Source organism: Argiope bruennichi, chromosome 1, assembly GCF_947563725.1.
Source record: "Argiope bruennichi chromosome 1, qqArgBrue1.1, whole genome shotgun sequence".
Classification (NCBI taxonomy): Eukaryota; Metazoa; Arthropoda; class Arachnida; order Araneae; family Araneidae; genus Argiope; species Argiope bruennichi.
Window position 1 is genome coordinate 77,790,826 of NC_079151.1, and position 24,550 is coordinate 77,815,375.

Sequence of the window (24,550 nt, forward strand, 5' to 3'; positions counted from 1 at the left end):
GGATCTTATTGCAATACCATAATTGTTTTGTAATTTCTTTATGACATTGTCTGTAAGCTTTCTTTTACCCCCGAAACCTTTAATAGATTTTTTTAAAGCTCTCAAGTGAAACCCACTCGCTTTTGAACATGCCCTACACATTCACAACAGAGCCTTCAGTGAATTTCCGTCAGTGAATATTAATGGTATTAAAGCGCAAAAAACTGACTTTCGGTTTCGGTTACGTTAATGTTGATTTAAAGAAACATCTATATCTTCTAATATAATAATAGTAGAAACAAAACAAACACAAATTTAGAAACGTAAATAAATGGTCTTTCAAGGAAACAATATAAAAAAAAATGTGACTTTTAGTCAAAAACTGACCAGGCAGTTACATTAAGCTCATTAAACTTATAACTTTTTCTAGTCGTATGTAGCACTTACATTATGTACACAACTATGAGCATTAAATGAAATGCATAGTTTTTATTTTATAATGATAATTGAATTATAAGAGATATATTAGATATAATTACACAATCAATCGTTTAAGATTAATATTCGATTTTTACTAAAATAATTTGGATTAAAAGATGCATAAACTGCATAAAATGGATAAAAACCGTTTAGGTTCCTTGGTTTTTATTTTTTCCAACAAATGAGTCATAGCAAACAATCTTTAAATTAAATTTATAAGTAGTGCATTGAAACTGAATTTACAATGAAGAGATTTCAGCAAGAAATAACTGAAACTTTCCGACATTTTTTATTGTACACACGAACACATAAATCTATTTTTAAAAAAATCTAAATATATAATAAAAAATATCTAATAAAATATTTTTAATAAAAATCTTTGATACATCTTTTATTTTTTTAATAAAAATATTTACATCAAAGAAACGATTCAGTTTATACAATTTATGAATTGAAAATCTTTCATCAAATTTTGCAATTTACCACCAATTTCAGACTGTGCGGTTACAAAAAGAAGAGAAGAAAGACCTTCAATTTATTAAAAATGAAATATTTTCATGTAAAAGTTGACAATGCAGGGTACTACACTTAAAAAGAATGATATTCAAATTTTTTGAATCACAGTGATGCAAATTACTGAAAATGAATTCTTTATAATTTTAATGCCAATAAATCAATACTGCGATAAATTACCTTTTACTACATGGACTTTTACTTTTGTGACGCGATTAGTCGCCAAGTAACGAGTGAGAATAACAGTATGAGGCAACACCCGTTGCAAATAGGATGGAAATAATTAGAAAATGATCCTTTTAATAAATCTTTAGAAATTGGTTTTAGAAAAAAAAAAAAAAAAAAAAAAAAGACGGGGATTTGATCATAGCATGTCAATATCAAAATCAATCAAACATGAAAATAAAAGTAAAGAAGCAGAACTGCTATCAATATTGGCATTATAATGACGGAATAAGAGTTCAAGGTAAAAAGCACTATCTAAAGAATTTTGTTACGGAAAATGAGATAAAATGCGTTAGATTACAAAAGCAGAATTTAAGAAAATTACAAATATAAACAGAACGGAGAACAAATCACAAAGTTCAAAACAGAATAAAAAAACAGAAAAAATAATAATCGAGTTCCGTATCGATTTATAGAGAATTTTGATATAACATTTCAAAAGATTATTTCATTGCAAAAGAGGTTGTAGAAATTACAAATAACTAAGAATAAAAGAAAAATATACTCATCATAATAGTCTGAAAATATGCCCGTAAAATTCTGCTTTTGAATGCATATATCAGACATAACTGAATAGTTATCAAATTTTTTTCACAACTGAGCATTTATATATAAAGTAATTGATATACCTGGCATTGATAAAGAACTTAAAAATCTTCATGAATAATATTTCATAATTCTTCATAAAAACAAATTTATGAATAATTATAATACAATCCTTTTATTATATGCGCCATTTTATTAACTGCTTTTGGTCTCTTGCAATCGCTTGAAAATGAAGAGTATATTAGTACTTTGTTTTCAATTCTTTTAGACACAGTTAAATGATTATTTTAAATCAATACAAAAAAATTCAAAAAGATATGAAAAGAAATCTCAAAAAATAGTTGTAGATCAAAATATTGCTTTTTTTGTATTTCAAAATTGTCTGCATTAAATTTTAAAATAATTAATAAAAAACCGAAGAAAAAGTTGCACGCTCGCTAAATACAATTTTGTATATTAACCACTTAACTATATCGACCTCTTCGGAAAATGCATACCTAAATTGTGTCGACGAGTACACTCGTCAAACACAGAATATGTGTAATAGGAAATTATGTTGTAAATGAAATGACTTATTTTTTTATTTCAAAAATCACATTTTTTACATATGAACGAAAAGAGACATAACAAATTAATTTATTATTTTAATTTGTTGTTAGAGAATGGTATTGAGCAAAGTATAGTACAAAGCATAATAATTTTTTTTTATTTGATCCTTTGATTTCGACTTGGCCACAAAATATTTTAAACATCTTGAAATTTACGAATATGTTTGAGTTTTTATTAAAATCGTAATTCAAACTGAAAATTGTCACTACTTATTATTCTTGATGAATAAGCTTGTCATAAAACAAAATGTACTTTTTCAATGACGAATATACTCGCCAGAAACAGTTAAGTGGTTAAGATAATATTAAAATATTTTGTTCTGCATTTACAGCAGAAAAATGGCAAAATTTCATTTAATTTCTTAATTGAGCATTAATTAATTTTTGTATTTTGACAAGTTGATGGTAGTCTTTTTTTTTTGTCCTAAAAAATGTCTTAAAGAATATGTAATGGATGATTTGTGGAAATCAGCCCAGTCGTTTAGGAGATGTGGAGCATATGTATATGAAGATGACCAATATTTTTCCTTTCGCTAAATCTATAATATAAGCAATAATGAAAAACTTGTAAAAATCAGAGAATGTAGGATTTTTGCAATTTTTACCATCCATTTGCGTATTTGTCACAACATAAAAAGTAAAGAGTGTCCCAAAATTAACGCAAGATTTGAATTTGCCACCATTCGTGCAGTAAAGTATTGCCTATTCTGTTAAAAAAAAAAAAACATTTGACAGCTGATAGTTTAGGGTTAGTAAAAATGGAGCGTTACACGATAGAACAGTGTGTTTTTATTGCCGAACGATATTTAAAAAAATAATGAAAGTCTGGCGGCCACAGTTCGAAAATTTGCGAATTGGGCCCTTAGATAGTGTGATTTACACCACTGGATTTCTGGAAGGTTATTTGAAGTGAAAGGTCTATGCCAACAAGATCACAAGCACGCGTGCATTGAAAGAGGAAATTCAACACTGCATCAACGAAACTCAGCCACATTTATGCAAAATGGTCATGGAAAATTTCGACACAAAAGTGCGCATTTGCTAGCGAAACTGTGGAGGCCATTATATTATTCCATATATAACTCTATCCTGTGTACTTTACAATTCAATAAAAATATAATAATTTTAAAAAAATTAATTTAATTCAAATCTTGCATTAGCACGTTGTTCTATCGTACAACGCTCCATTTTTACTAACCCTAAATTATCAACTGTCAAGAGTTTTTTTTTTTTTTTTAATAGGGTTACCAACACTTTACTGTACGAATGGTGACAAATTCAAATCTTGCGTTAATTTTGTGATACATCGATACATGATTTGTTTACATCGAGTAATAAATATGCCGAAGCCAGAACATCCTATAATTACAATTCTCAAACATGGTAGATTTTTTAAAATATAAATTGGAAGCATTCTCCCCTCAAAATAAATAAATACTAAGAATAAAAGTCGAGCTTAAAGCAACGTAGAATCAAGTTTGCTGAAAAGATAATAATAAAATACACACAACAGACATGTTAATCAAAATTCAGGTAGAAAAACGAAATCCTTAATGCGTGATTGCATAGTCCAAAGTTATTTTGTAAAAATGTATTTCGTATTCAAAGGAAGGTCTTAATTAAAACTTTGCAAACTCTTTTCAATTTTTCAGTGACCTTATTTTGCAACTGGAAATTTCACACCAGTAGAATATCACGCGTGTTTTAAAGAATACAAATGAGTTAGGCACGAAAAATGGAAATCAATCAAACAAGCGTGATAAAACTATAAATTTTGAATTTCAAGGTTACACTTCCAAGAAAATAAAGAATAGAAACCACACTTTTTACTCTTTATTAGGTTCATTAATCAAAATAGTATTCACCATGATTTTAAAAAAGGACAAAATCGTAGTGCAAGAATAATTCTATTTTTCCCATTCAGCTAATCCCTTTGAATAGTATATTAAGCCCTTATTATCTTTCTCCTTATCTTTATTTATATCTCCTTATCTTTATTTAAAATATTATTTACGGTACTTATTTTAAATAATTAAATCTTATGAGTTATAGCGTAATCAATCTATTAAAAAAATCAGACTATATATTTTAAGTAATTTACGGATAGTATATTTTATTTAAAATTCGACAATACCAATGTGAGTGCCTTTATTTTTAAAACAATTATTATTTTTAACAAGAAATAAAAAAAAAAATCCCATAAGATCCACGACTGATTCGGATTTCAGGTTGTATTCGAGCAGCATTAACAAATTTCCATGTTTTGACAAGGATTAACGTAGAGAGGAATGAATAAAGCTGATTCTTTTTTTTCTTTATTCGTATGCAATTTCACATACAATTTTGGACTATACGGAAAAGCTTCATCGACCGTTATAGAAATTTCGAAAAAGCGGAACAGAAAAAAGAGACACTAATTAATGTTTAACGCTTCTTTGCCACTTAAACACTTAAATGCTTATGATGTTTAGTTAACTGCATTCATCTTCTAAATTCTTTAAAAGACACAGGAACTGCTTTGATAAGCAGAATAAATATAATAGTTACGATCTTAGTAAAGATATGTTGGTATTGTTTGAATAAAAAAATTATCAAATGTGTTTTAAACCTAAAGCATGCATGTAACCCAGGTCGTCCCTTAGATTTGCCAATGGGAAGTCAAAAATAAATTGATCTGTTCAATATAACACTTCTATAATAATTGAGACGTAGGGAAAGGATCTCGTAATTTTGAAAGACAAAGATGACATATGAAATGATATCATTCAAAGCGACAATAATACTGCGGAAAACACCTATCATTATGATTTTAAGCACCTTAAAAATCCATATCTCTCATACCGGAGGACTAAGTTTTGAAGCTGAGATTATAAAAGTGCGGCCCTTTTAAGCAAAAAGACACTGATAAGAAAGGTAAGAAAAAAAAAGGGGGGGGGGGAAAGGAACTATTAGACACGATCTTCAATTCTATCGAATATGTCTCGAAGTCTAAAAAATCAATACAATATAGTAAAAACAAAAACAACTTTGACGAATACCTTTACGTCGCAAGTCCACTAGAACCGGCGTAAGCGATATTTTCAGAGAAAAAAAAAATTTAACATAATTTGTATTTTCATGTAGTATGTCGTATTCATGAAACCTGCAAGTTCAATTAAACGAGAAACACTATTTGTTGACGAGAGTTTAAGACATATGCCCATATTCTTTCTAATTTATTTTGTACCAATTTAGTATTATTACGAAATTTGTTAATATCCAAGTATTTGTAAATGGCTGTTTTTATTTGTCATATAAATTTTTAAAAATCTTATTTGCTTTTTAATTTAATATCAAAGTATCGCTAAATTTCCCCACGTTTTCCATTTAGGTTCTACATTTGCTTGTTTTAAATGATTATTCACTTCTGATTAACTTTATTTCTATTATGATCATACTTAAGATATAAGTTACATTAGTAAATAATAAGAGTCGAATGATTATCTTGATTAAAATTGCCAATCCGTTAACACTTTACTACATAGCAGAACATGTCTATGTGTGGCAATCTTTCGAAACATCGCCGAATCTCTCTATTTTTCCCATTTACATTCTATGTATGAAACTGAAGGGTATTAAGAGCTAAACACTTAAGATATTATTTTTCGAATCTTAATGAAAAAATTCGGCCATATGCGCTTATTTTGAAAAGTTCATTATGAAAAAGAATGCACATAGCGATAAAGTCAATCTTACCTGATACTTATTATTTTCTTATTTGCTACATTGGATTAATATCGTTCGCTAAAGATTAAAACACTTAAATTCACAACAGGGACAACTATAGTCATAAAAATGATGTTCAGATACAGGAAAAAAAGTGATTATATGGGAGGCGGTAGATACTTACAACGCAACTAACTGTAAAATTAAGAATAAGTCTTTTAGTTTAACAACAGTAAGAGATAAATATCAATAGTACATTAACAAAAACTCTCCAGACATTAATAAAACTGTGCAGATTTTCGATGTATCGAAAAAAATCGATACTTGGGAAAGTTCGATTTTCAATATCAATTGTTGAAAAAAAATCGATTTAACAATATCATTACGATAAATCAGGCTCCACGATGAATCGTGATCCAATGAGTCGATGTGCACAATTAATTTTCTTTTTCAATGCTTAATAGATATTTACTCGAACTTTTATCATTGATACACTTTAGGATTGTATGTTATACTGTTGCATTGTCCTTCTAAAACCCATTTTGATTCAATAGTCCTTTAAGGAACCAACTCGAAATAATGTTTTAAAATAAAACTAGAAATAAAACGATTTACATATTTTTTGATGATACAAAATTTGCATATTTTTTTTTATTCAAATGTATTTTCATTTGATGTAAAGTTTGCTGGCCAACGAAACAATTTTATATAGCAAACTGCACCGACGCTAATTAAACCCAGTTAATAAGTTCTTGGTCGGTTTCTTATGTAATATTCCGTCCAACTTATATCAAGCGTTTAAACTTACAATTATACGGATTCCATGTTTAGTTTAAAATATGTAAGATAAATAAATTAAAATAAAGTTGTAATCTTTTTTTCTTGGTAATAATATTTATTATTCATTGAAAAATTTAATTTAAATTTTAATGTTTATAATTATAATGGAATAAATTTGAAACATATCAGCAAATTTCACTACATCTTTTTTGTACTAAATTTAATTCATTTTTTTAAGGATTTATGTTATACAATTTTAACACCTATAAATTAAAAGATTATAATTGTATCATTTTTATTATTTGACATCATTTACAAATGTTTTTCAAAAAACATTTTGTTGACTTAGCAATGATAAAAGCATGAGGTCACAAAAACAGAAAAATTATTATTAAGGAATGAAAATCTTAAAAATTAACGCTGCAACCCTTTTATTAATTATTATTTTTAAAATTTAATCTTCGAAATCAGTTTTGAATTATATACTTTAAGATTTTTCTTTTCCTTTTAAATTAATTTTCTTTTCCTAGAGCAAACACTTTTAAATTTTCAAAAATATATAATTTTTATACCTCTTTAAATATTGTTTCATTTCAGCTTCATAATGTATTATTCATTAAATTATATATTTTTTAAATTTATGATAAAAATTATTTTTAGCGACATATCGGATCACCTCATTAGATGATTATTGAAATTCGATTTCTTGTCCTAATTTGATTCTAACTTTTGATACATCGAACTTCCGATGCTTAGCGAACTTTTGATACTTATCGAATTTTAGATACTTATTGAAACTTCGATATTAATGCAATTTTTGATTTGAAAATTCATGCTATCGAGAAAGCTCTGGTAACATTTCTCGATTGTATTCGGAGGCACCGACCAGGAGGTACTTCGAGAAGGAGTATATATGTTGTTGCATTGAAAGACTTATTATTTGAGACTGCATATGAATGGAATATGTGTTTTGATGTACAGATGTTTCTAATTTTTTAATCCACATGCTTTTTTTATAATTTAAAAAATCCGTCTATAGGACATTTTAATCTCTAAAAGTATTGCTTCTTTCTATTTCATAAATACTTTTCATTAAATGACATTGTTTTATATTTAAGATAAAGATTATTTATAGAAGCAGATCGATTCACCCGTCATTTGATCACTATCAAAATTTTGATGCTTATCAATTGTAATCAAACTCTCGATATTTATCGAATGTTTAATGGTTATCGAATTTTTGATTATGATCGAACATTCGTATTGCCTAGAATAAGTTTGGCAATATTTTCCAAATGGGTTTGGAGGTATCATTTTGGAAGCATTTTGCGAAAGGTTATGTTCCTGGATTGATAGAATTTTATTATTTGGATTTATTTCAGGTTGAATATGTATTGGGATATGTCTCATTTGATAACTATTTTCTATTTTGATGCTTACTGAACCTGATCGAGTGTCCACTATGATTGTCCTTTAAAGGTTACACAGAAGATCATACAGTCCAGGCAGTATTTCCCTTTTCGTTTCGATAGGAGGCGGAAAATTTGGCCTATGCCCCGGGTAGTTGAAAACACGCTACGTCATTGTAACGAATTTATGAGACAATTTAGGAACTGTAAGACACAGAGTGATATCAAATATTCACAGAAAAATATATTTTAAATCAAATGAGCTAGATTAGAGATACAAAACCCAACTACAAATGCATTAGAATTTTGTTTCCGATGCAAATTCAGGAAGCTGGAGTACGACTAATGAAACATCGATAGCATGCATTTGAAATTTGTACATGTCCACAGGTGACAATTAGTTATACAAATTCGTGAAATTTATTCAGCTATAATGATAAGCAAATTTAAACTATTATATTGTTAACTAACTTAACAGCAAAAAAAAAAAAAAAAAAAATGAAGGAAAGAATATATACAGTAATTAGATATACAACTACTTGTGTGAATATCAATTAAAACTAATCTCATAGAAACGCGGAAAATCGATTAGTAAAATGAGCGTCAAAGAATTTTTTTGGCTTCTTTTGCTGTAAGCGCTGAAATCGATGAGCTAATTAGTGTTTCATCTCATTGTGAAGAGTACTGTTGCTGCAGAACCCCTAGGTAGCTATCTAAACGGTATAGCGTGGCTCTGTCGACGTGGAAGACTTCGACTTGAGTACATTTGCAGACAGAGAGAAAAGTATAAAAAGGAGATCTAATAAGTAACAGGGTTGTAACAAACACAACTTTATTGAACTTCGCATTTCCCACTCCTTTTCTCATCATCCAGAGTAATACTATTAAGGACATAAATGCAGATAGTTCTTGCAAATTTTGATTCACATCCATTTCCTAATTAATAAAAATAGATTCGTCTGATACTAAGCAATTATTACATCACATCTGCTAACTCGTCCGATTCAGTCTATCAAAACGGCTTCTTTAATATTTCAGTTATTTCAACAAGTTCATCATTAGAAATTGTAATACCTACCAAGTTCTAAAATAATATATATTTTTTATGCTGAAACTCGATAGATCATGACGATTTATGATAGTATTTTAAAACTAGTGTGTGTATATATATTTAAACAAAGAATAAAAAGAAGATTTGTGCATTCATGCAAGTAAATATTTTACTCACTAGCCTATAAATCGATCCAGATGTGTTTTGTCCTCATACTCGTAAAGCTCTAAAAGCGCGTCTTTTGAAACTGAAACGTTTCTTCCCTTTCTTTTACAATGCTTCAAAATAATAATAATAATCGTAAGACAGCTACGATACAAATTATTTAGTAAACCATTGTTCAAATAGTTTTATTGTGGAAATCACCGTCTGGTGAAACAAAAAAAGGCAATACTTTACGGTGGAAATACTAATCTTTATAGCTTTAGTAGTTAAAAAAATTAGTCCTAAATCTCCCATTCTACTTGCAATGCAAATAATGGAATAGTTGAGAATACAATACTGGAAAGACTGCTTATCATCCACACAAAAAACAATTTATCAAATAGATTTGTAAATGAAAATCTAGGAAAACATAGGCTACTCGGAAATATGAAGATGAATAGTACTTAAGAAGAAATTCCAAAACAGTCTTACTCAGAAATAAACTTCTGAAAATTCTAGTGAAGTGGAAGAAATCTTTCGATTACAGTAAGTGCCGTAGATAGTAAAAAAGAAATACAACTTGAAGTATACAGACAAAAATAAAATACTTCACTGAAAAATATGCAACGAAACATTTTCCGAAGATTACAAAATGAAGTAAACAATTATACAAATTTGAAAACTCTCTCTGTTTTGCAGACGAATCAAAATAAAAGTAACTTGCATACAATCATATTAGATAAAATGATTGGATTAAAAAAGAAGAACAGCAATATTTAAACTTATAAGGTATGTCCACCTCTCCAATTTTCAATATTTTCCATTTTAAAATATAATACCAAGGTGAAAAAGTTGTCGATCCTGCCAATGAATGAAATTTAGAATTTGATACAAAGGATCAATGAGCTTACACAGAAAACAGCCACAAATCGATAAGATTATAAAGATGTGTTAGCAAATCGTAACCACATATATATCTAACCCAAATCTACTGTAAAAGAAGCAAGTGCAAGTTTGACAGAAAAATCTTTGCTCTATTGAAGAGCCAGGAACTTATTCTATTTACAAAATAAGGATATTTCTTATGAATTAACTAAGCATAAAAAGATTAAAAAAAAAAAAAAAAAAACGTTTTTGTTTAGTCTGGCGAATTTATTAGCTTTTATGAATCCATAGACACCAAAAGAATTCGGCTTAATGCAATACTTTTATTTTATTTACAAATTCCTTTTGATATGTATGGAAGCACTATTTTCCTCATTACACTTTGTTCTTATAAGCAGCTGTTTTCTAAGCTCCTGTCTTTCCTTAATAAAAATTCACTTATATTTATATATAAGTTAAGTACCCGATTTATGAAATTTCCGTCAATTCTTCTTACATTGTAATTTGGGGTATTACTGTACAATTTTATGAAAACTAAAGTATAACTTAGTGTATTCCTTCTACAGATTTGTATGCCGTTCTAACACTTACAAAATTATTGGGATTGAAAAAAAAATGCAATAAATATTATTACATTAACAATACCGAGAATGGCATTTTCGAGATTATATTCTTTGTTTATAATGTTTGTAATGCCATTTCAAGAATTAGAATCACTTTTTTTAAGCTGATCTTATAAGGATTAAGTATTCTAAATGTTGAAAAAGTTATCTTTACTGCTAATAAAGAAAAATTTGTATTGGTTTATATGCAGCAGTAGGCACAGAAAAAATTAGACCGCTTGGCTTAGAACTACAAAAATTTGGTACACATGTTCTTTGAAGGAAAAATTTGAATCTGAAAGAGAATTAAAAGAAATTTTTTTTTAAAACTAGAATTATGATCAATTAAACATTAAATGAGATTTTTTTTTTCCTCGTGATAACTTTCAAAAATACAATTGAAATAAAAGTAATTCTTACAACATTTTTAAATTAAAAAAATTGTTATTTTTTTAATGATATCAATGTAGCTAATATACATTTCTACCTGAATTTGATATCTTTTATTTTTAAATTTTTTCTATAATTTTTAACAGTAGTTTTCAGTGTAGCAAGGAAATTCAAATATTTTCCTTGTTTCATCAAATATTTAATGGAATAATTTATTCTATTGTTAAAAATTAAAGAAAAAAAAAAGGATTTTTTTTTTATTATCTGACTAGTTCAACAAAGAAAAAGAAATTACAATATGTAATTGGAAGACAAATGAGCATGTCAATTATGCTTTTAATAGCACTATAATACCATGAAACTTGACTCCATTAGACAGATTCATACACATAATAAAAATGTCTGTAAAGTTATTAAAATAACACGGCTTTTATGTCCCACTAATTAAAGCTTAAAAATAATTCATTGAAGGAATCGAATGTTCAGTTATGCACAAAATTTAACCGAAAAGAAATGCACAACTTTGGCAAGTTCATTGGTCGCCAAAGTTAGTTCAAAATAAAAGAATATAATTTTTGAAAGTAGAATTATGAAAAATGCGGCTTCTACAATACTACAATAAGAGCCATCCATTTTTTTAAAAGCAGGATATCAAGATTTACTCCAATATAAAGATCTAGATAAATTTAAGCAAACAGATATTATAAAAGAAGTAAAACGTCAGAACTTTTTTTGTTACCTGACTGTAACATCCACTTCAAACAGTTACTTCTTTTTCATTAACAAAATATTTTAGGCAAGCTACAAATCATTACATAATTAATCTGTATTATGATCATGAGAGAACAAATAATTAAAGACAAAATAAAGAAAAATATTTAATAATCAATATGGATTGTCGTTGATTGTTTAAGAAAATCAGACTCGAAGACCAAAATTACAAAATGAAGGAAAATCCAAAGCCAACAGAATTTATTTGTTCTTTTCTGCATTAAAGAAAATTAATATTTAAAGACTATTTAAATAAAGAACAAAAAAAAATAGTTATCAACATATGATCGTCAATGACTACCGAAATAATAATAATAATAATAAAAAATAATAATCGTTGACGAAAATAATAAAATAGAAAAAAAAAAAAAAAAAAAAAAAAGAGAGAAAGAAATGCAGAGTCAATAGAATTTATTCTATCTTTTCTAGATAAAAGAAGATTTTCTCAGAATGTACATACAAATCACAATTTTTGAATTAAAAGTTAATAAAAGTGCGCTTCAATCAAATGCACTTTCAATGATGAAAACAATAATATTTCAAAATTACTTTCAACTTTTCTCTATAATAAAAAAGGAAAATCCATTGCATAATGCGTGGAAGATATGTCTAAACCTCAGGAGAGTTCATTTTTCACGGTTATTCACACTGGCCATAAAGGGGAAAAATACAATCACTCATTTTTACACTTTACGAAATAAATAAAAAGCTGTAACAAAGGCAAGGCTGAACGAGGCGAAAGAAAGTATCATTAAGGAGGAATTGCAAATCCAAGGCAAACACAAAACAAAGAACGAGTAAAATACAAGCGAAGGGCAATAGTAATAATAAAAAAAGGCAACTGCAGATTTACGAGGAAGATAAGAATCTCAACATCCTATTACAATTCCAGTAAAAGAAAGAAGTTCTCGGATGCACAATAACATGTCGATAATGCAGACATCAATATTCGCCACGTCGAAAATTGCTACTTAAAAACTCGAGATTCAGTTGCAGGGCGGAAAGGAGGAAGGAGGTTGGAAACAGATTGAATCACAATCAACGATTGCTCACATAAACAGTTAAAATTAATACTAAATGCAGTTTGCAACTCTATATTAATATATATTGAAAACTATACAATAGAAAAGGCTTTGAATAATTCAGTAACATTTTATCTTCATTCAAATAATATTATAAACAAACAGGATTTTTACCAATAGCGGTTAGTATTTCAGATAATAATGCAAAACATCTTGTAAGAATAGACCAGGAAAGCTTTAAATTTCTAATATACCGCGGTAAATTATTAGAAATAGATTCAAATAAAATAAAATGAAAGTATACATAGAATGTTGCATACATTTTTCAATCTACACAGCACCATTAGTTCTACAGTGATAAGTTAGCACTGGGGAAAAAAAAAAAAAAAAAACAACAACAAAAAAACTGATCCTAAGAAAAATAATTATGCACACTAATATTACAAATTAGTTTTGAATTATAAATAATTTATTTGCGTATCCTTTCTTACGCATTTTAATATCTTCTAGAATAATATGTACTACTTTATTCGAAGAAAATAGAAGCTGAAATGTTATTCAGTTAAAATTAAATATTTATAAAAAAATTAACTATAACAACAAAAGAAAAAAAAAAAAACTCCTGATAAGTTACGTATATATGATATATGTATATTTTAATTTAAATATTTTAGTACAAAAAACATTTGAACCCTTTCTATGGCCATGGGAAGTATGCTTCCCTCCAAATTCATCAATCTTTGTATGTAGGTTGGCATAAGTTCTGACAAATTTTTCAATAAGACAGCAGCTTAAATGTTTCAGTTCCTTATCTCACTCAAAATGGTGGGTCTTGATTTGTTACTTAATTATTAATAAACAAAATTAATTAATTAATCAAATTAAATTTATCTAATAAACTAAAGAAATCACTTTTCTTTAGTCAATTCCAATCCTAAAAATATTTTAATATACCATGACTAGAAACAAAAATGATTATTTTAAAGGGTTAAACAAAAAACAAACAAAAATACAACAGAATTAATGGGTTAAGTGAGGTCATGCTACAGACCTCATGACTTCGGATTAGAAGAGTTGATTAAATACACAAACGCACATTATCACTTCAACCTTCTTAGGAATCTCAATTGATCAATTTTAACTTCTTGTGATTTGAAGTATTGTACGATAAGATAATAATGTCTCATTCTAAAGGACAAAAATCTTTCTAGATAAATAATACATAACTGTTGACAGTAGATCTTGTTTGAAAAGGAAAACATCGAGAAAAATCCAGCAGATTGTATATGATATTTAGAAATATCAAATGCAATTCAAAGATTCGTTTTTTTTTCTTTCTTAATTAGTAATTTTTAAAGGAACAGGTTTATCTGGCATAGAAATTTCTAAATACAAACTGAGAGCGGGAATAACCGCAGATAAAAACAAAATTATTCTTGTTCATTACTAAAGCTTTACATTTTCCCCCATCTAATGGCGATGAGGAAGAGTTGTGAAAGCAAAATCATAAACGATCTTCCTGCGTATGGGTAGTTGGAATAAGGACATATTTCAAAAGAACCGGAATTCTTCGTGTCAAAACAGGGGAGATTTTCAGTAATCAAAGCCATCACCTGCTGAAGGGCAGAGGCCTAACAAGTACCTCATAGGAAATAGGTACTTGTAAGCTTGCCTGAAGCACAATGAAACTGTTTGCGTTTCATCACAAAGAAACGAAATGGAAAGGCAGGCGAACTTTTCCTTTTAGAAAACAAGAAAACATTTTGCCAAATAACGATTATCATCAAATCAACTGATTAGTCTGCCTATTGTATATTTAATATTTTTTCATAACAAAGGTGGAATTGCTAAAATTTATTTTATTAAAGTAAACAACATTATATTTGATCGCCATAAAAAATAAAACTGAGTTTTTTTTTCAAAAAAAAAAAAAAAAAAAAAAAAAAAACCGCAGGAATAAATTCCATTACTAGAGCTTTTCAATTTGGGAGGAAAATAAACACAATTCGTTCAAAACTTGTATATAAAATTAATATAAATAAAATCTTCATATAAAATTAAATTATACTTAGTAATATAATTTACTACTTTTCGGACTATTTATCTAACCAACAGGCATACGGTAAATTATTCTCCATATTAGAAATATTTTGATTCATTTTTTATTTAACTAATGTACAAGATTACATTGAAAATAACATTTTATTTTTTGAATAAAATAATTGTTAATTAGATATATAAAAATGTCATTAGGTATTTCAGGGAAATGAAACCAACCAACATTCTTATACATATTTTTTGTGCAAAGGTTTTTACTGTATAAAAAAATCAATTTTGCATAAAATTTTAAATTTGGGAAAATGCATAAAATTTCTATGGAATAAAAAAATAAAATATGAAGAAAAGCATTCTCAGATGTATGCTTTTATTATGTAAATAACTGCAGAGATTTCATATCCGCAGAGAATTTATTAGTATTACCGCAAATTGTATTCTAGTTCGTTGCAGCGCAAATTAAACATCTCATTATGTTCATTTATTTCTACCAAAATTTTATCAAATGATATTATTATTTTGGAAAATTTCCATGTAAAAGAAACCTAGTTTAAAACATCTCAATAGTCATTAACATTTTCAAAATAAAATGCATCAAATTATGTATTTTTTTCCCTCACATTTAAAAATATTATGAGAATGGAAGTCACCTTTAACGTAGGTGTCAACTAAAATAACTAAATTCTAAAAAAGCAAATTTAATAATATTCAATGGAGGCAACAGTAAATAATTAATAACGCGATTTCGTCGCTTCTTTTTTTATACACCGCACGCAAGCTATGTTTCATAAATTCCTAGCAATTTTTTTAACGACAGAAATACATAAATAACTGTTCGTGAGTCGTTTGTTGTGACATGATTTATAAAGAATATTCTTGCTGTTACATTTTCAAAATGTAATTAACGAAAGTTAAACAATGCATTTTCTATTCAAACGCGTGATACATATAGAAGAATGATGCACAAATCTTCAAATATTGATAATTTTATAAATTATGAAAACTTTAATTTATAAAACACTATTAATGCACGATAACTTTTGTTCCTGAATGAAAAAAAGAAAAGTGCACCATAAGCAGCACACGACAGGAAAAAGAGAGAAAGGAAAAACACCTTTGGATGCTCAATCGAATTTTTTTCCTCCTTTTATTGCTTCTCATTATTATGATAAGATGTTTGAACATCGGATATTAACATCGGACATGTGACGACTTAAGATAAGATATCTGTCACAAGTGTCACTAGAAAAAAAAATGCTATTTTTTTTTCTTATGAAGGAGTTGTTTCGAATTTAGTTAACATTGAAATATTCCATAGTAATGTTTTCAACGTCAATGGCCTCATTATTAAGAATTTTCATCTGTTACAAAAGAAGACATACAGTTATGTTTTATTTGACATCTGTTCAACAAACGAAAAGTGACGTGTTTCCCAATGCATCTATTAAAATGTCATCATTTACAAATAATAGTCAAAATTTTTTGCATACATATGAAATATAGGTAAAAATAAACATCGTTACATTTGTAATGCCTGCCTTCTAAGTTACCTGTAGATATTATGAAATGATTTATCCACTATTTATTATGCGAGTTTCAATGGAATTCATGCAAAGCTGCAGCTTAGGAACTGACATACAATTGAAAGTGTGTGATAGAAGATTTAATAATATGAGACTAATAATTCTATGGATGAATTCTACCATTTTCTTCCGAATATGTAATTTTTTTTTCATCGAAAAGTGTTTTAAAGGAGAATATTGCTATATACAAGTAAAATAAATAGCTAAAACTAAGTAAAATTATATATGGTTTTCATCTACTTAAATTCAGTTTAAATATCAATATTTACTAAAACTCATTAAAAATTTTATGCGCAGAAGTTTTACAGTGAAAATTAAAAGGAATTAAGTGTTTCTTATCTATCTTTCTCTTAGCTGTGTAAACAAGAAATGTCCCTGCTAAATGAGACAGAAGATGAAATATTGAACTGAAAGAATTATATTTGTATTAGCATATTTAGAAATATCACATTTTTGTTCACTTATAAGTATAAACAGGCATAAATTCAGCAATAATTTTTTCACTTAGGATCATCTAAAATGTTAATATTCGTTTAAATCTTGAAGTCGAATTTTTAACATAATATTTATAGACTATATACTATCTGAACATTTATACGATTTTATGTTGATACGATATGTATTAATGCGAATTTTGTATCATATGTCAGTATTATACAAAAATCGTTCACTGAACCCAGAACTATCAACTCAAGGAGATAGTTATATTTCGGTTAATAGGTAATCATTAAAGATTTTATATTTTAAAAAATAATTTTGGAGCATATTATCGCACTGAAAGTATTTTTATACCATTTTAAAATTAAAAAAAGAGTTTTTTTTAGGAGATACTCATTTTATTTCCAAAATTTAAAAAAAAAATTATCTTTAATAAATTTTTACAAATATTTACAAGGATATATTACGACAATACTTTTCATTGATTTAGTAAAGCATTTACAAGCAAGTGTCTTGCGGTAATATTAAATGTGTTTACATTAGTAAGAACATTATCATTATTTTATAATTAAGGGTTATTTTTTTTAAAATAATATAAAAGTAATAAATGCCGAAAACATTATCCTGCTACAATATTTCAAACTAGAAGTTCCAATTTCATTTAAACTTTTTAATGATTGCAATAGTCTCCTTACGCTTAATACGATTACATTTCTTTTTCAGATACACGAAAACAAGAAAGTAATAAGCGAATGAAATAATTATTTGTTTGGCATTAATTGCATTTCGTAAAAAGAAGTGTGCCAAGAATGCATCACGTTTTAATAATTAGATATTGCATGTGCCGCATAAAAGTAGGTAATCGCGAGTTTTGAATTATAAACACAATTCAATGCGCAGATCGTGAAGTTCGATAGAATATTGGAATTTCTACATATCATTAACCTTATGACATTAAATACCAACCTAACAAATTCCGAATATACAAGTAATTTTTTTCTTTTTTTCATTCAAAAAATACATTCGAAACAATACAATGCCCAGACCTTTTAGAAAACTAAGTAATGTATAAGAATCTGTCATTCTCGATAAACGAAAATCTTTATTCGTAACAAAAAAAAAAAAAAAAAAAATGCCGTAAAAAATTTAATCTTTATTTATTTTTTCTTAAAGGATTGTGCGATTAATATACAATTACACTTTGAAAGTTTCTCTATAAATTGAAAAATAATCAAGTAGGAAACCTTGCTTACAATTTTTTATAATAATAATTATTAATTATTATTATATATTTAGAGAATTCTGTTATAATAAATCTTATAATATTATTTCTATTATTATTAATAATAATTATTATGAAAATTATTATTAAGAAAGATAAAAAAAAAAAAATTCTTAACATTTTTGCAAACAACAAACAAATGTTTGATGATAACTTAACAAATGTTTGATGTTAAAGTGATAATCAAAAATTCATTGAAATTCTGATTCATGAAATATTGTGGTTTTATTTATGTTGACTAAGAAATGACAAATAGCTAATTTTTCTAATAATAAAGGCTAATTTTCACAGATATGACAAAAGATTCTCTTATTCCTCATATTATATCAACATATATTTCAATAAAAAAGAGGATAGTCTTAAAAAAAAAAGAGCGAGAGAATTCTTATTTCGACTTGCAGCTGCTGTGTTCATTGAAAGGATAAAAATTACTTAAAATTGCTGTAATCAGCAACAAATTTGCTCCAACAATTTACGTAGTCTGATAAGCCGTGGTCAGTACGGAAATGCGTCATCATCTATTTTGATGAAATATATGCCACTCGAATGAGAAATAAGAGCTGAATTTAGGTTTTCAATTTCTCGCAAATGGAGTTTTAGATAAAGATATATATATGGTATCCAACAAAATTTAAAAATTCCTTTTTTTTTTCAAATGATGCCTATAAAAATATGTTCTGAAACTATAAACATGCTTGTAATCCAGTGATTTTGAAATTTGAAACAAACAAAATGGAAGAATATATTCTCAAACAAGTGACAAAATTTGATTTCAAAACTTGCAATGATTAATTTTGATTAATGTGCAATAGGCCAAGGAACAGATTTAAATTCGTGACATTCCAATCGCACAATCAGTATTTTGCAGTGAGATAACTTCACTAGTGCTCTTAAAAAATACAAAAGGATCATAATAAGAATAAAAAAATCAAATTTTAGAAGACATATTTTAATTAGACTTGCATATAATAAATGATCCAGTCCTGTTGCTATTTTCAAACAAGTAAGTATTTGCTTAGTCATTTTTTAAAATCAAGACTTCTACACAGTAAAAAATCATATCTGCGCGATATCAATGCTAAAATAAAAATGAAGAATGCGAATTGTTATTACTACATCTACTTTTCTCTCTCTATCCACGAAGAATTTGAACGATGTTCATAGTATTTTTTTAATCAATCCATTCTTGTGGTGACGTGCGAACTTCCGGTACTTTCAGAACAAATAAAGCTTTAAAAACCATTCATTTAAATTATTGATTATAATATTTCATATGTAATTTTGCAGATTTATTGGACTCCATTACTCCATAAGTGCGCTAAAAAATTACAATCAATGAATTATAAACAATTTTTTTTATCCTACCTTTCAACTTATTTTCGCTGTAGATTAAATATACAAGATAAATTATTATGATAATGTACCGAGAGCGATGAAACAAATGCAAATCGAAATATTTTTGAAATATCATTCAGAACCACATCGCCAATTAATTAAAACTAGAGTCAGAACTATTTATGAAGATACGTTCTATTTCAGTATTTTATACAGAAAATACAAGATTTGAAATAAGAATACATATTTTCGTTTTTCTTCAAAACACTACACTATTTTAACTCAAGTTATAACTTAAAAGTTCAAAATGGAAATTTTTTTTATCATGAATTTTAATTTTGTAATAATTATTGGTATGGGGACAAGACGAAATGAAATTTTGGAGTTTCGGCATGACATTGAAAAGGTATTTCAGACTCGAACCCTTTGGAGTATAAAGCTAATATATGCTTTATTTTTAAAATTATTATTTTCATCGGAACTCGGTCAGATTCCACACTTTCTAGAATTACATATTTTTTATGTATATTTACTTAAATTCAGCATCTTTTATCAATGTTAGAAGGAAACATTGGATCATTTGACCCATATACACAAATTAAATTCTATAGATTACATTTTTCTTTATTTCTTAAAATTGGGGGGGGGGTTAGTTATAACATAGAGCTTAGATATTTGTTTCCTTTTAAAAATAAAATTGTTAACTTACCGCACGTTGTAAAGAATCATTTCTAAAATACATTCACAAAAATTCTTGCTACAACAAGAAGCTGCAATCTACTTTTACATTTTTCTAAAGTAGAATACATTTAAGAATTATTAGCTTAACAAAAAATAAAGTGATCGTATTTTGATAAATTCATTTTTTAGTTAATGAGGGAATTAATTATGTAATTAATAATGAAAACTGTGAGATGAGTGGTATTCGATCTGAATGTAAAATTTGATTGTACAAGGTTAAGCACCCCCCCCCTCCTTTTGCTTCCTTATGAGATAGGTAACTCGAATAACACAATTCGAGCATTGAATAATATTTAAATAATATTCGATATTGCTTAGTTTTTACATAATTGGAATTTCGTTAATAATATAAAATTAAATTAAATGACTAGTTTATAGCATTTCTATCTATTTTTACGAAGTGAAACAAACAAAGCCTTAATTCATGATAAATATCTGTCCGAAGCGGAAGAAAATTTTTTTATCTTAAAAGATGGAAGATATAAATAATGAATACTTTATTGAATACCAAGACCATTGCTTTTATAGATAAATTTGTAACTTTATTATTTTGGATTTTAATGCAAATATAAGAAAAATTTATTTTTATGAGACAATGAAGCGCCATTCCTTCGACATGAAATCAATGAGATTGTTCCTTTAAACGTACATGGACAATTTAACTTTTGAGAAACAATCCAAGACTTAAATGCTTTCATTTAAAATTTAAGCATCTTTAATTAGTGGAATTGCAATTTTTGAATGTGTTGCGGGTAAACTTAACAACCAAAAACAGTTGACTAGTTTTCAAAATGCGTCAATCTGAGTATTTTAACATAATATTTTTAAAGCGCTGGCATAAATCTTCAAGCGTCACGCATGACAAAAAAATCTTTCAAATTGCATTAAAGGGCACACCATTTGAACTAGAACTATTAAATTTGATACAGTATTTTTTTGGGCAGGACGTATTTATAAAGACAATTTTTTCAAAATATTTATTATCAACCAGTCGGAGATTTCTAACTAAAAATCAATCAAGGTTTTTCTTTTGTTGCTTTTTTGTAACTATAGAAAACTATCGAATAAGTAAAAATAGTTTGTCCGAAAACTAATTTACAACGCTTAAATTTTTTTAAAAAAAAGTTTTTCTTGATACTAATTTTATTTCCATAATGTATTTTCTCTAATCTTAATAAACTTATATATATATATATATATATATATATATATATATATATATATATATATATATATATATATATATATATATATATATATATATATATATATATATTAAGGCATTTTTTTCTCGAATTTAAATGAATTCTTTATATTCTATAAGAGTACTTTCCATCGTTTTAATTGTTGAATTTGCAATCGTGATTTTTTCACAAAATTTCAGACGATATTTTATGCTTTTTCATGTGTATATTATTTATGCTATATAGTTAAGGCCAAAATTTAAAAAAAATCAGAAGAAATCAAACTATAACGTTATCGAATCGCGATATTTCGAATTAATAAATTCGATTCTCCACTGTAAAAAAAACTTTTTTATATTGTGTCTTAAGTAAACATAGAATGATTAAATAAATAAACATTGTAAACTAAATAAATATAAATCCCGTTTTTCTTTTTCGGTTTCTATTTTAACTTTCAATTTCGAAAACCTACCCGCATCGAAATAGAGCAAACATAGAACAAAAATATAAGCCTGAATCTAAAATGGGCTTCCATTTCTACGCGGCAGCAACAAATACAAACACGAAAATAAAGTAAGTAGTAACAGAAAGCACGTGCAAGCGGGCTATAAAAATAAACAAATACTTACGGGCGATGTTTTCCGTGTAGAGAGCCTCGAATTCTTTTTCTATCTGACTGAAGAGTTCGTACAGCCTCCCCCTGCAATGCAATGATTCAAGAAGCAATGAGAGTCTATCCGACATAGCTAAAATAATGTTAGTTTGACACAAAAACACACACAAAGAGAGAGAAGAACACAGAACGGGGCAAGACTCGCGCTCTGGCCTGAGAGATCAGCCGCGCAAGTTAAAAAAACCGTCCGGTCGGCATGCTAACAGATACTGAGAGGAAGGAAGAGAGGGAAGGGAGGAAAACCACGCGCAAGCAAGCGTGCGCAAATGTGTAGGCAGGTAGGTGCATAAGTACAACGTGGTCGGGATTTGTTTTGGAGAAGCGAAATAATTAGAACAGGTTCAGGGGGTTCTTTCTCTCCTTTGCCCTCGCTTCCCGCCCCGTCCCACTTATGGACACGCAACGGACAGGGACGAAAATTATCGTTTGGAGTGTTAAATCAGAGGCTTTGCCATGTTCGCCGCCTGTTGCCTATCAACAGCCACTAGAATAATCAACAACGAGTATTTTGCCAAAGTATACAATCTAGAAAGTAGCGAAATTACTTTTTATATAGATTCTTTCATGCTACTTGAATAAAATGAAACACGAAGTGAATTGTTCATACATATTTTTTAGTCGACAGTTCGATGAGATTTCGAAAGACATTCAAAAATGATTTTTTTTTTTTACTATTTATTTCAATCTTTCAAACTTTTAAATTTTCCTTGAAATATTTAAAAATTGAGCTAAAATGTAATGTGTAACAAGCGATATATGTATATAAACTATAATGGCACACAATAGTTTGTTTTTTCCAGAAATGCTACATAATATCTTACTTTCAGTATTTTATATTCTATTTTATGATTTATGTTTGCCTAATTTATGCTACATTTCTGCATTTAAATGTTTTCATTTAAATGTTTCAACAAGATTATGTATTGTATTTTTGTAACTAAAAGAACCAATTTCCAAACCACAGAAATAAAATCAAACACTAACAGTTTGGTTATTACTATTTTTTTTTTCTATTTTAATAGTATTTCTGTAATTCTCTGAAATGATTAATGGTATTTCCTTTAATATAGCAGTAGAAATAAATATTTTGTAGGAAAGACAAAGCAAACATCAAATTAGTTTTTACAAAATGCAAACAACAAATATTTTATTATTTGCTCCCTGTAATGCAAATAAGATATCATTATGATAAAAACAAAGTATACATTCGTATACAAAGTACAATTTTTAAAAATACTAATAAGATAAAAAAAAATATATATTATAAATATAATACATTCGTTTATGATATAATTCCCTTCAACGTTACTGAAAACCATTTTTATTAATAATTAAGGAAACTTATATATATTATTTTTATACAGAATGCATACTCTTCTTTTAATTAAAAGTGAGCAAGACCCTGCAACAGATAAAAATTCAATAAGTACAAATAAATATCTACGAACGATAACGCGCACTTGGAGCGATTTTTTTTTAAATTTAAATTAAAAATGAAATAATTTTGTATAATAGCTTCCAAAAATATTATCACACAATCATAATTTTTATATCATTTTATAATTTAGAAAATTATCCTTTCAATACCTAATTCAGTTCCATAATATTTTTGCTAGTTTTAACAGAATTTTAAAAACCTTTTTTGCGGGATTTGCAATAATACGTTAAATCAGAAGTTTTCTGTCCGTTTAAAATATAATATATTTATCTTAAGAATTTCGAGCTGACTTAAAAACGGATAATTTTATAACTATGCGAACTTCATTACTATGACGTTTATTTTTAATAAATTTTAAAAATCAATTTCTTATATAAATCTAAGAAATTGAAAAAGATTTCTTGCTTATCTCCTACCAATTCAGTATTATGAAAGCCAGAAAAATAATTAAAAATTTCTATCACGTCTGATCCTTTTTTCAAAAATAAACTTTCAGGGATAATTAATGTGAAAAACGTCATTGCAGTGGTGAATTTTTTTTAGAAATATTTTTTTTTTAATCACATGGTACATCATTTTCATGGTATAATAGATTTTATTTACTCAATGACAGTAAATTCGTCTGAATTTCTGTTGCAGAATTAATTAATAAACCGCGAGAAAAATTTGAAAAGTTCAAACGTCATTAGAATAGTCAGGGGATTTCAAAAT

General features: G+C 27.3%; 1 protein-coding gene across 2 annotated transcripts in view; it reads right to left on the minus strand.

Annotated features, from left to right (window-relative positions):
- Window positions 1–24,550, minus strand: part of LOC129977579 (WD repeat-containing protein 37-like) — an 88,033-nt gene that overhangs the window by 22,205 nt on the left and 41,278 nt on the right. For both annotated transcript variants that reach the window (XM_056090569.1, XM_056090568.1), the window contains exon 4: window positions 22,358–22,428. In XM_056090569.1, the coding sequence (XP_055946544.1) occupies window positions 22,358–22,428 (71 nt within the window). The remainder of the gene's footprint in view (window positions 1–22,357; window positions 22,429–24,550) is intronic.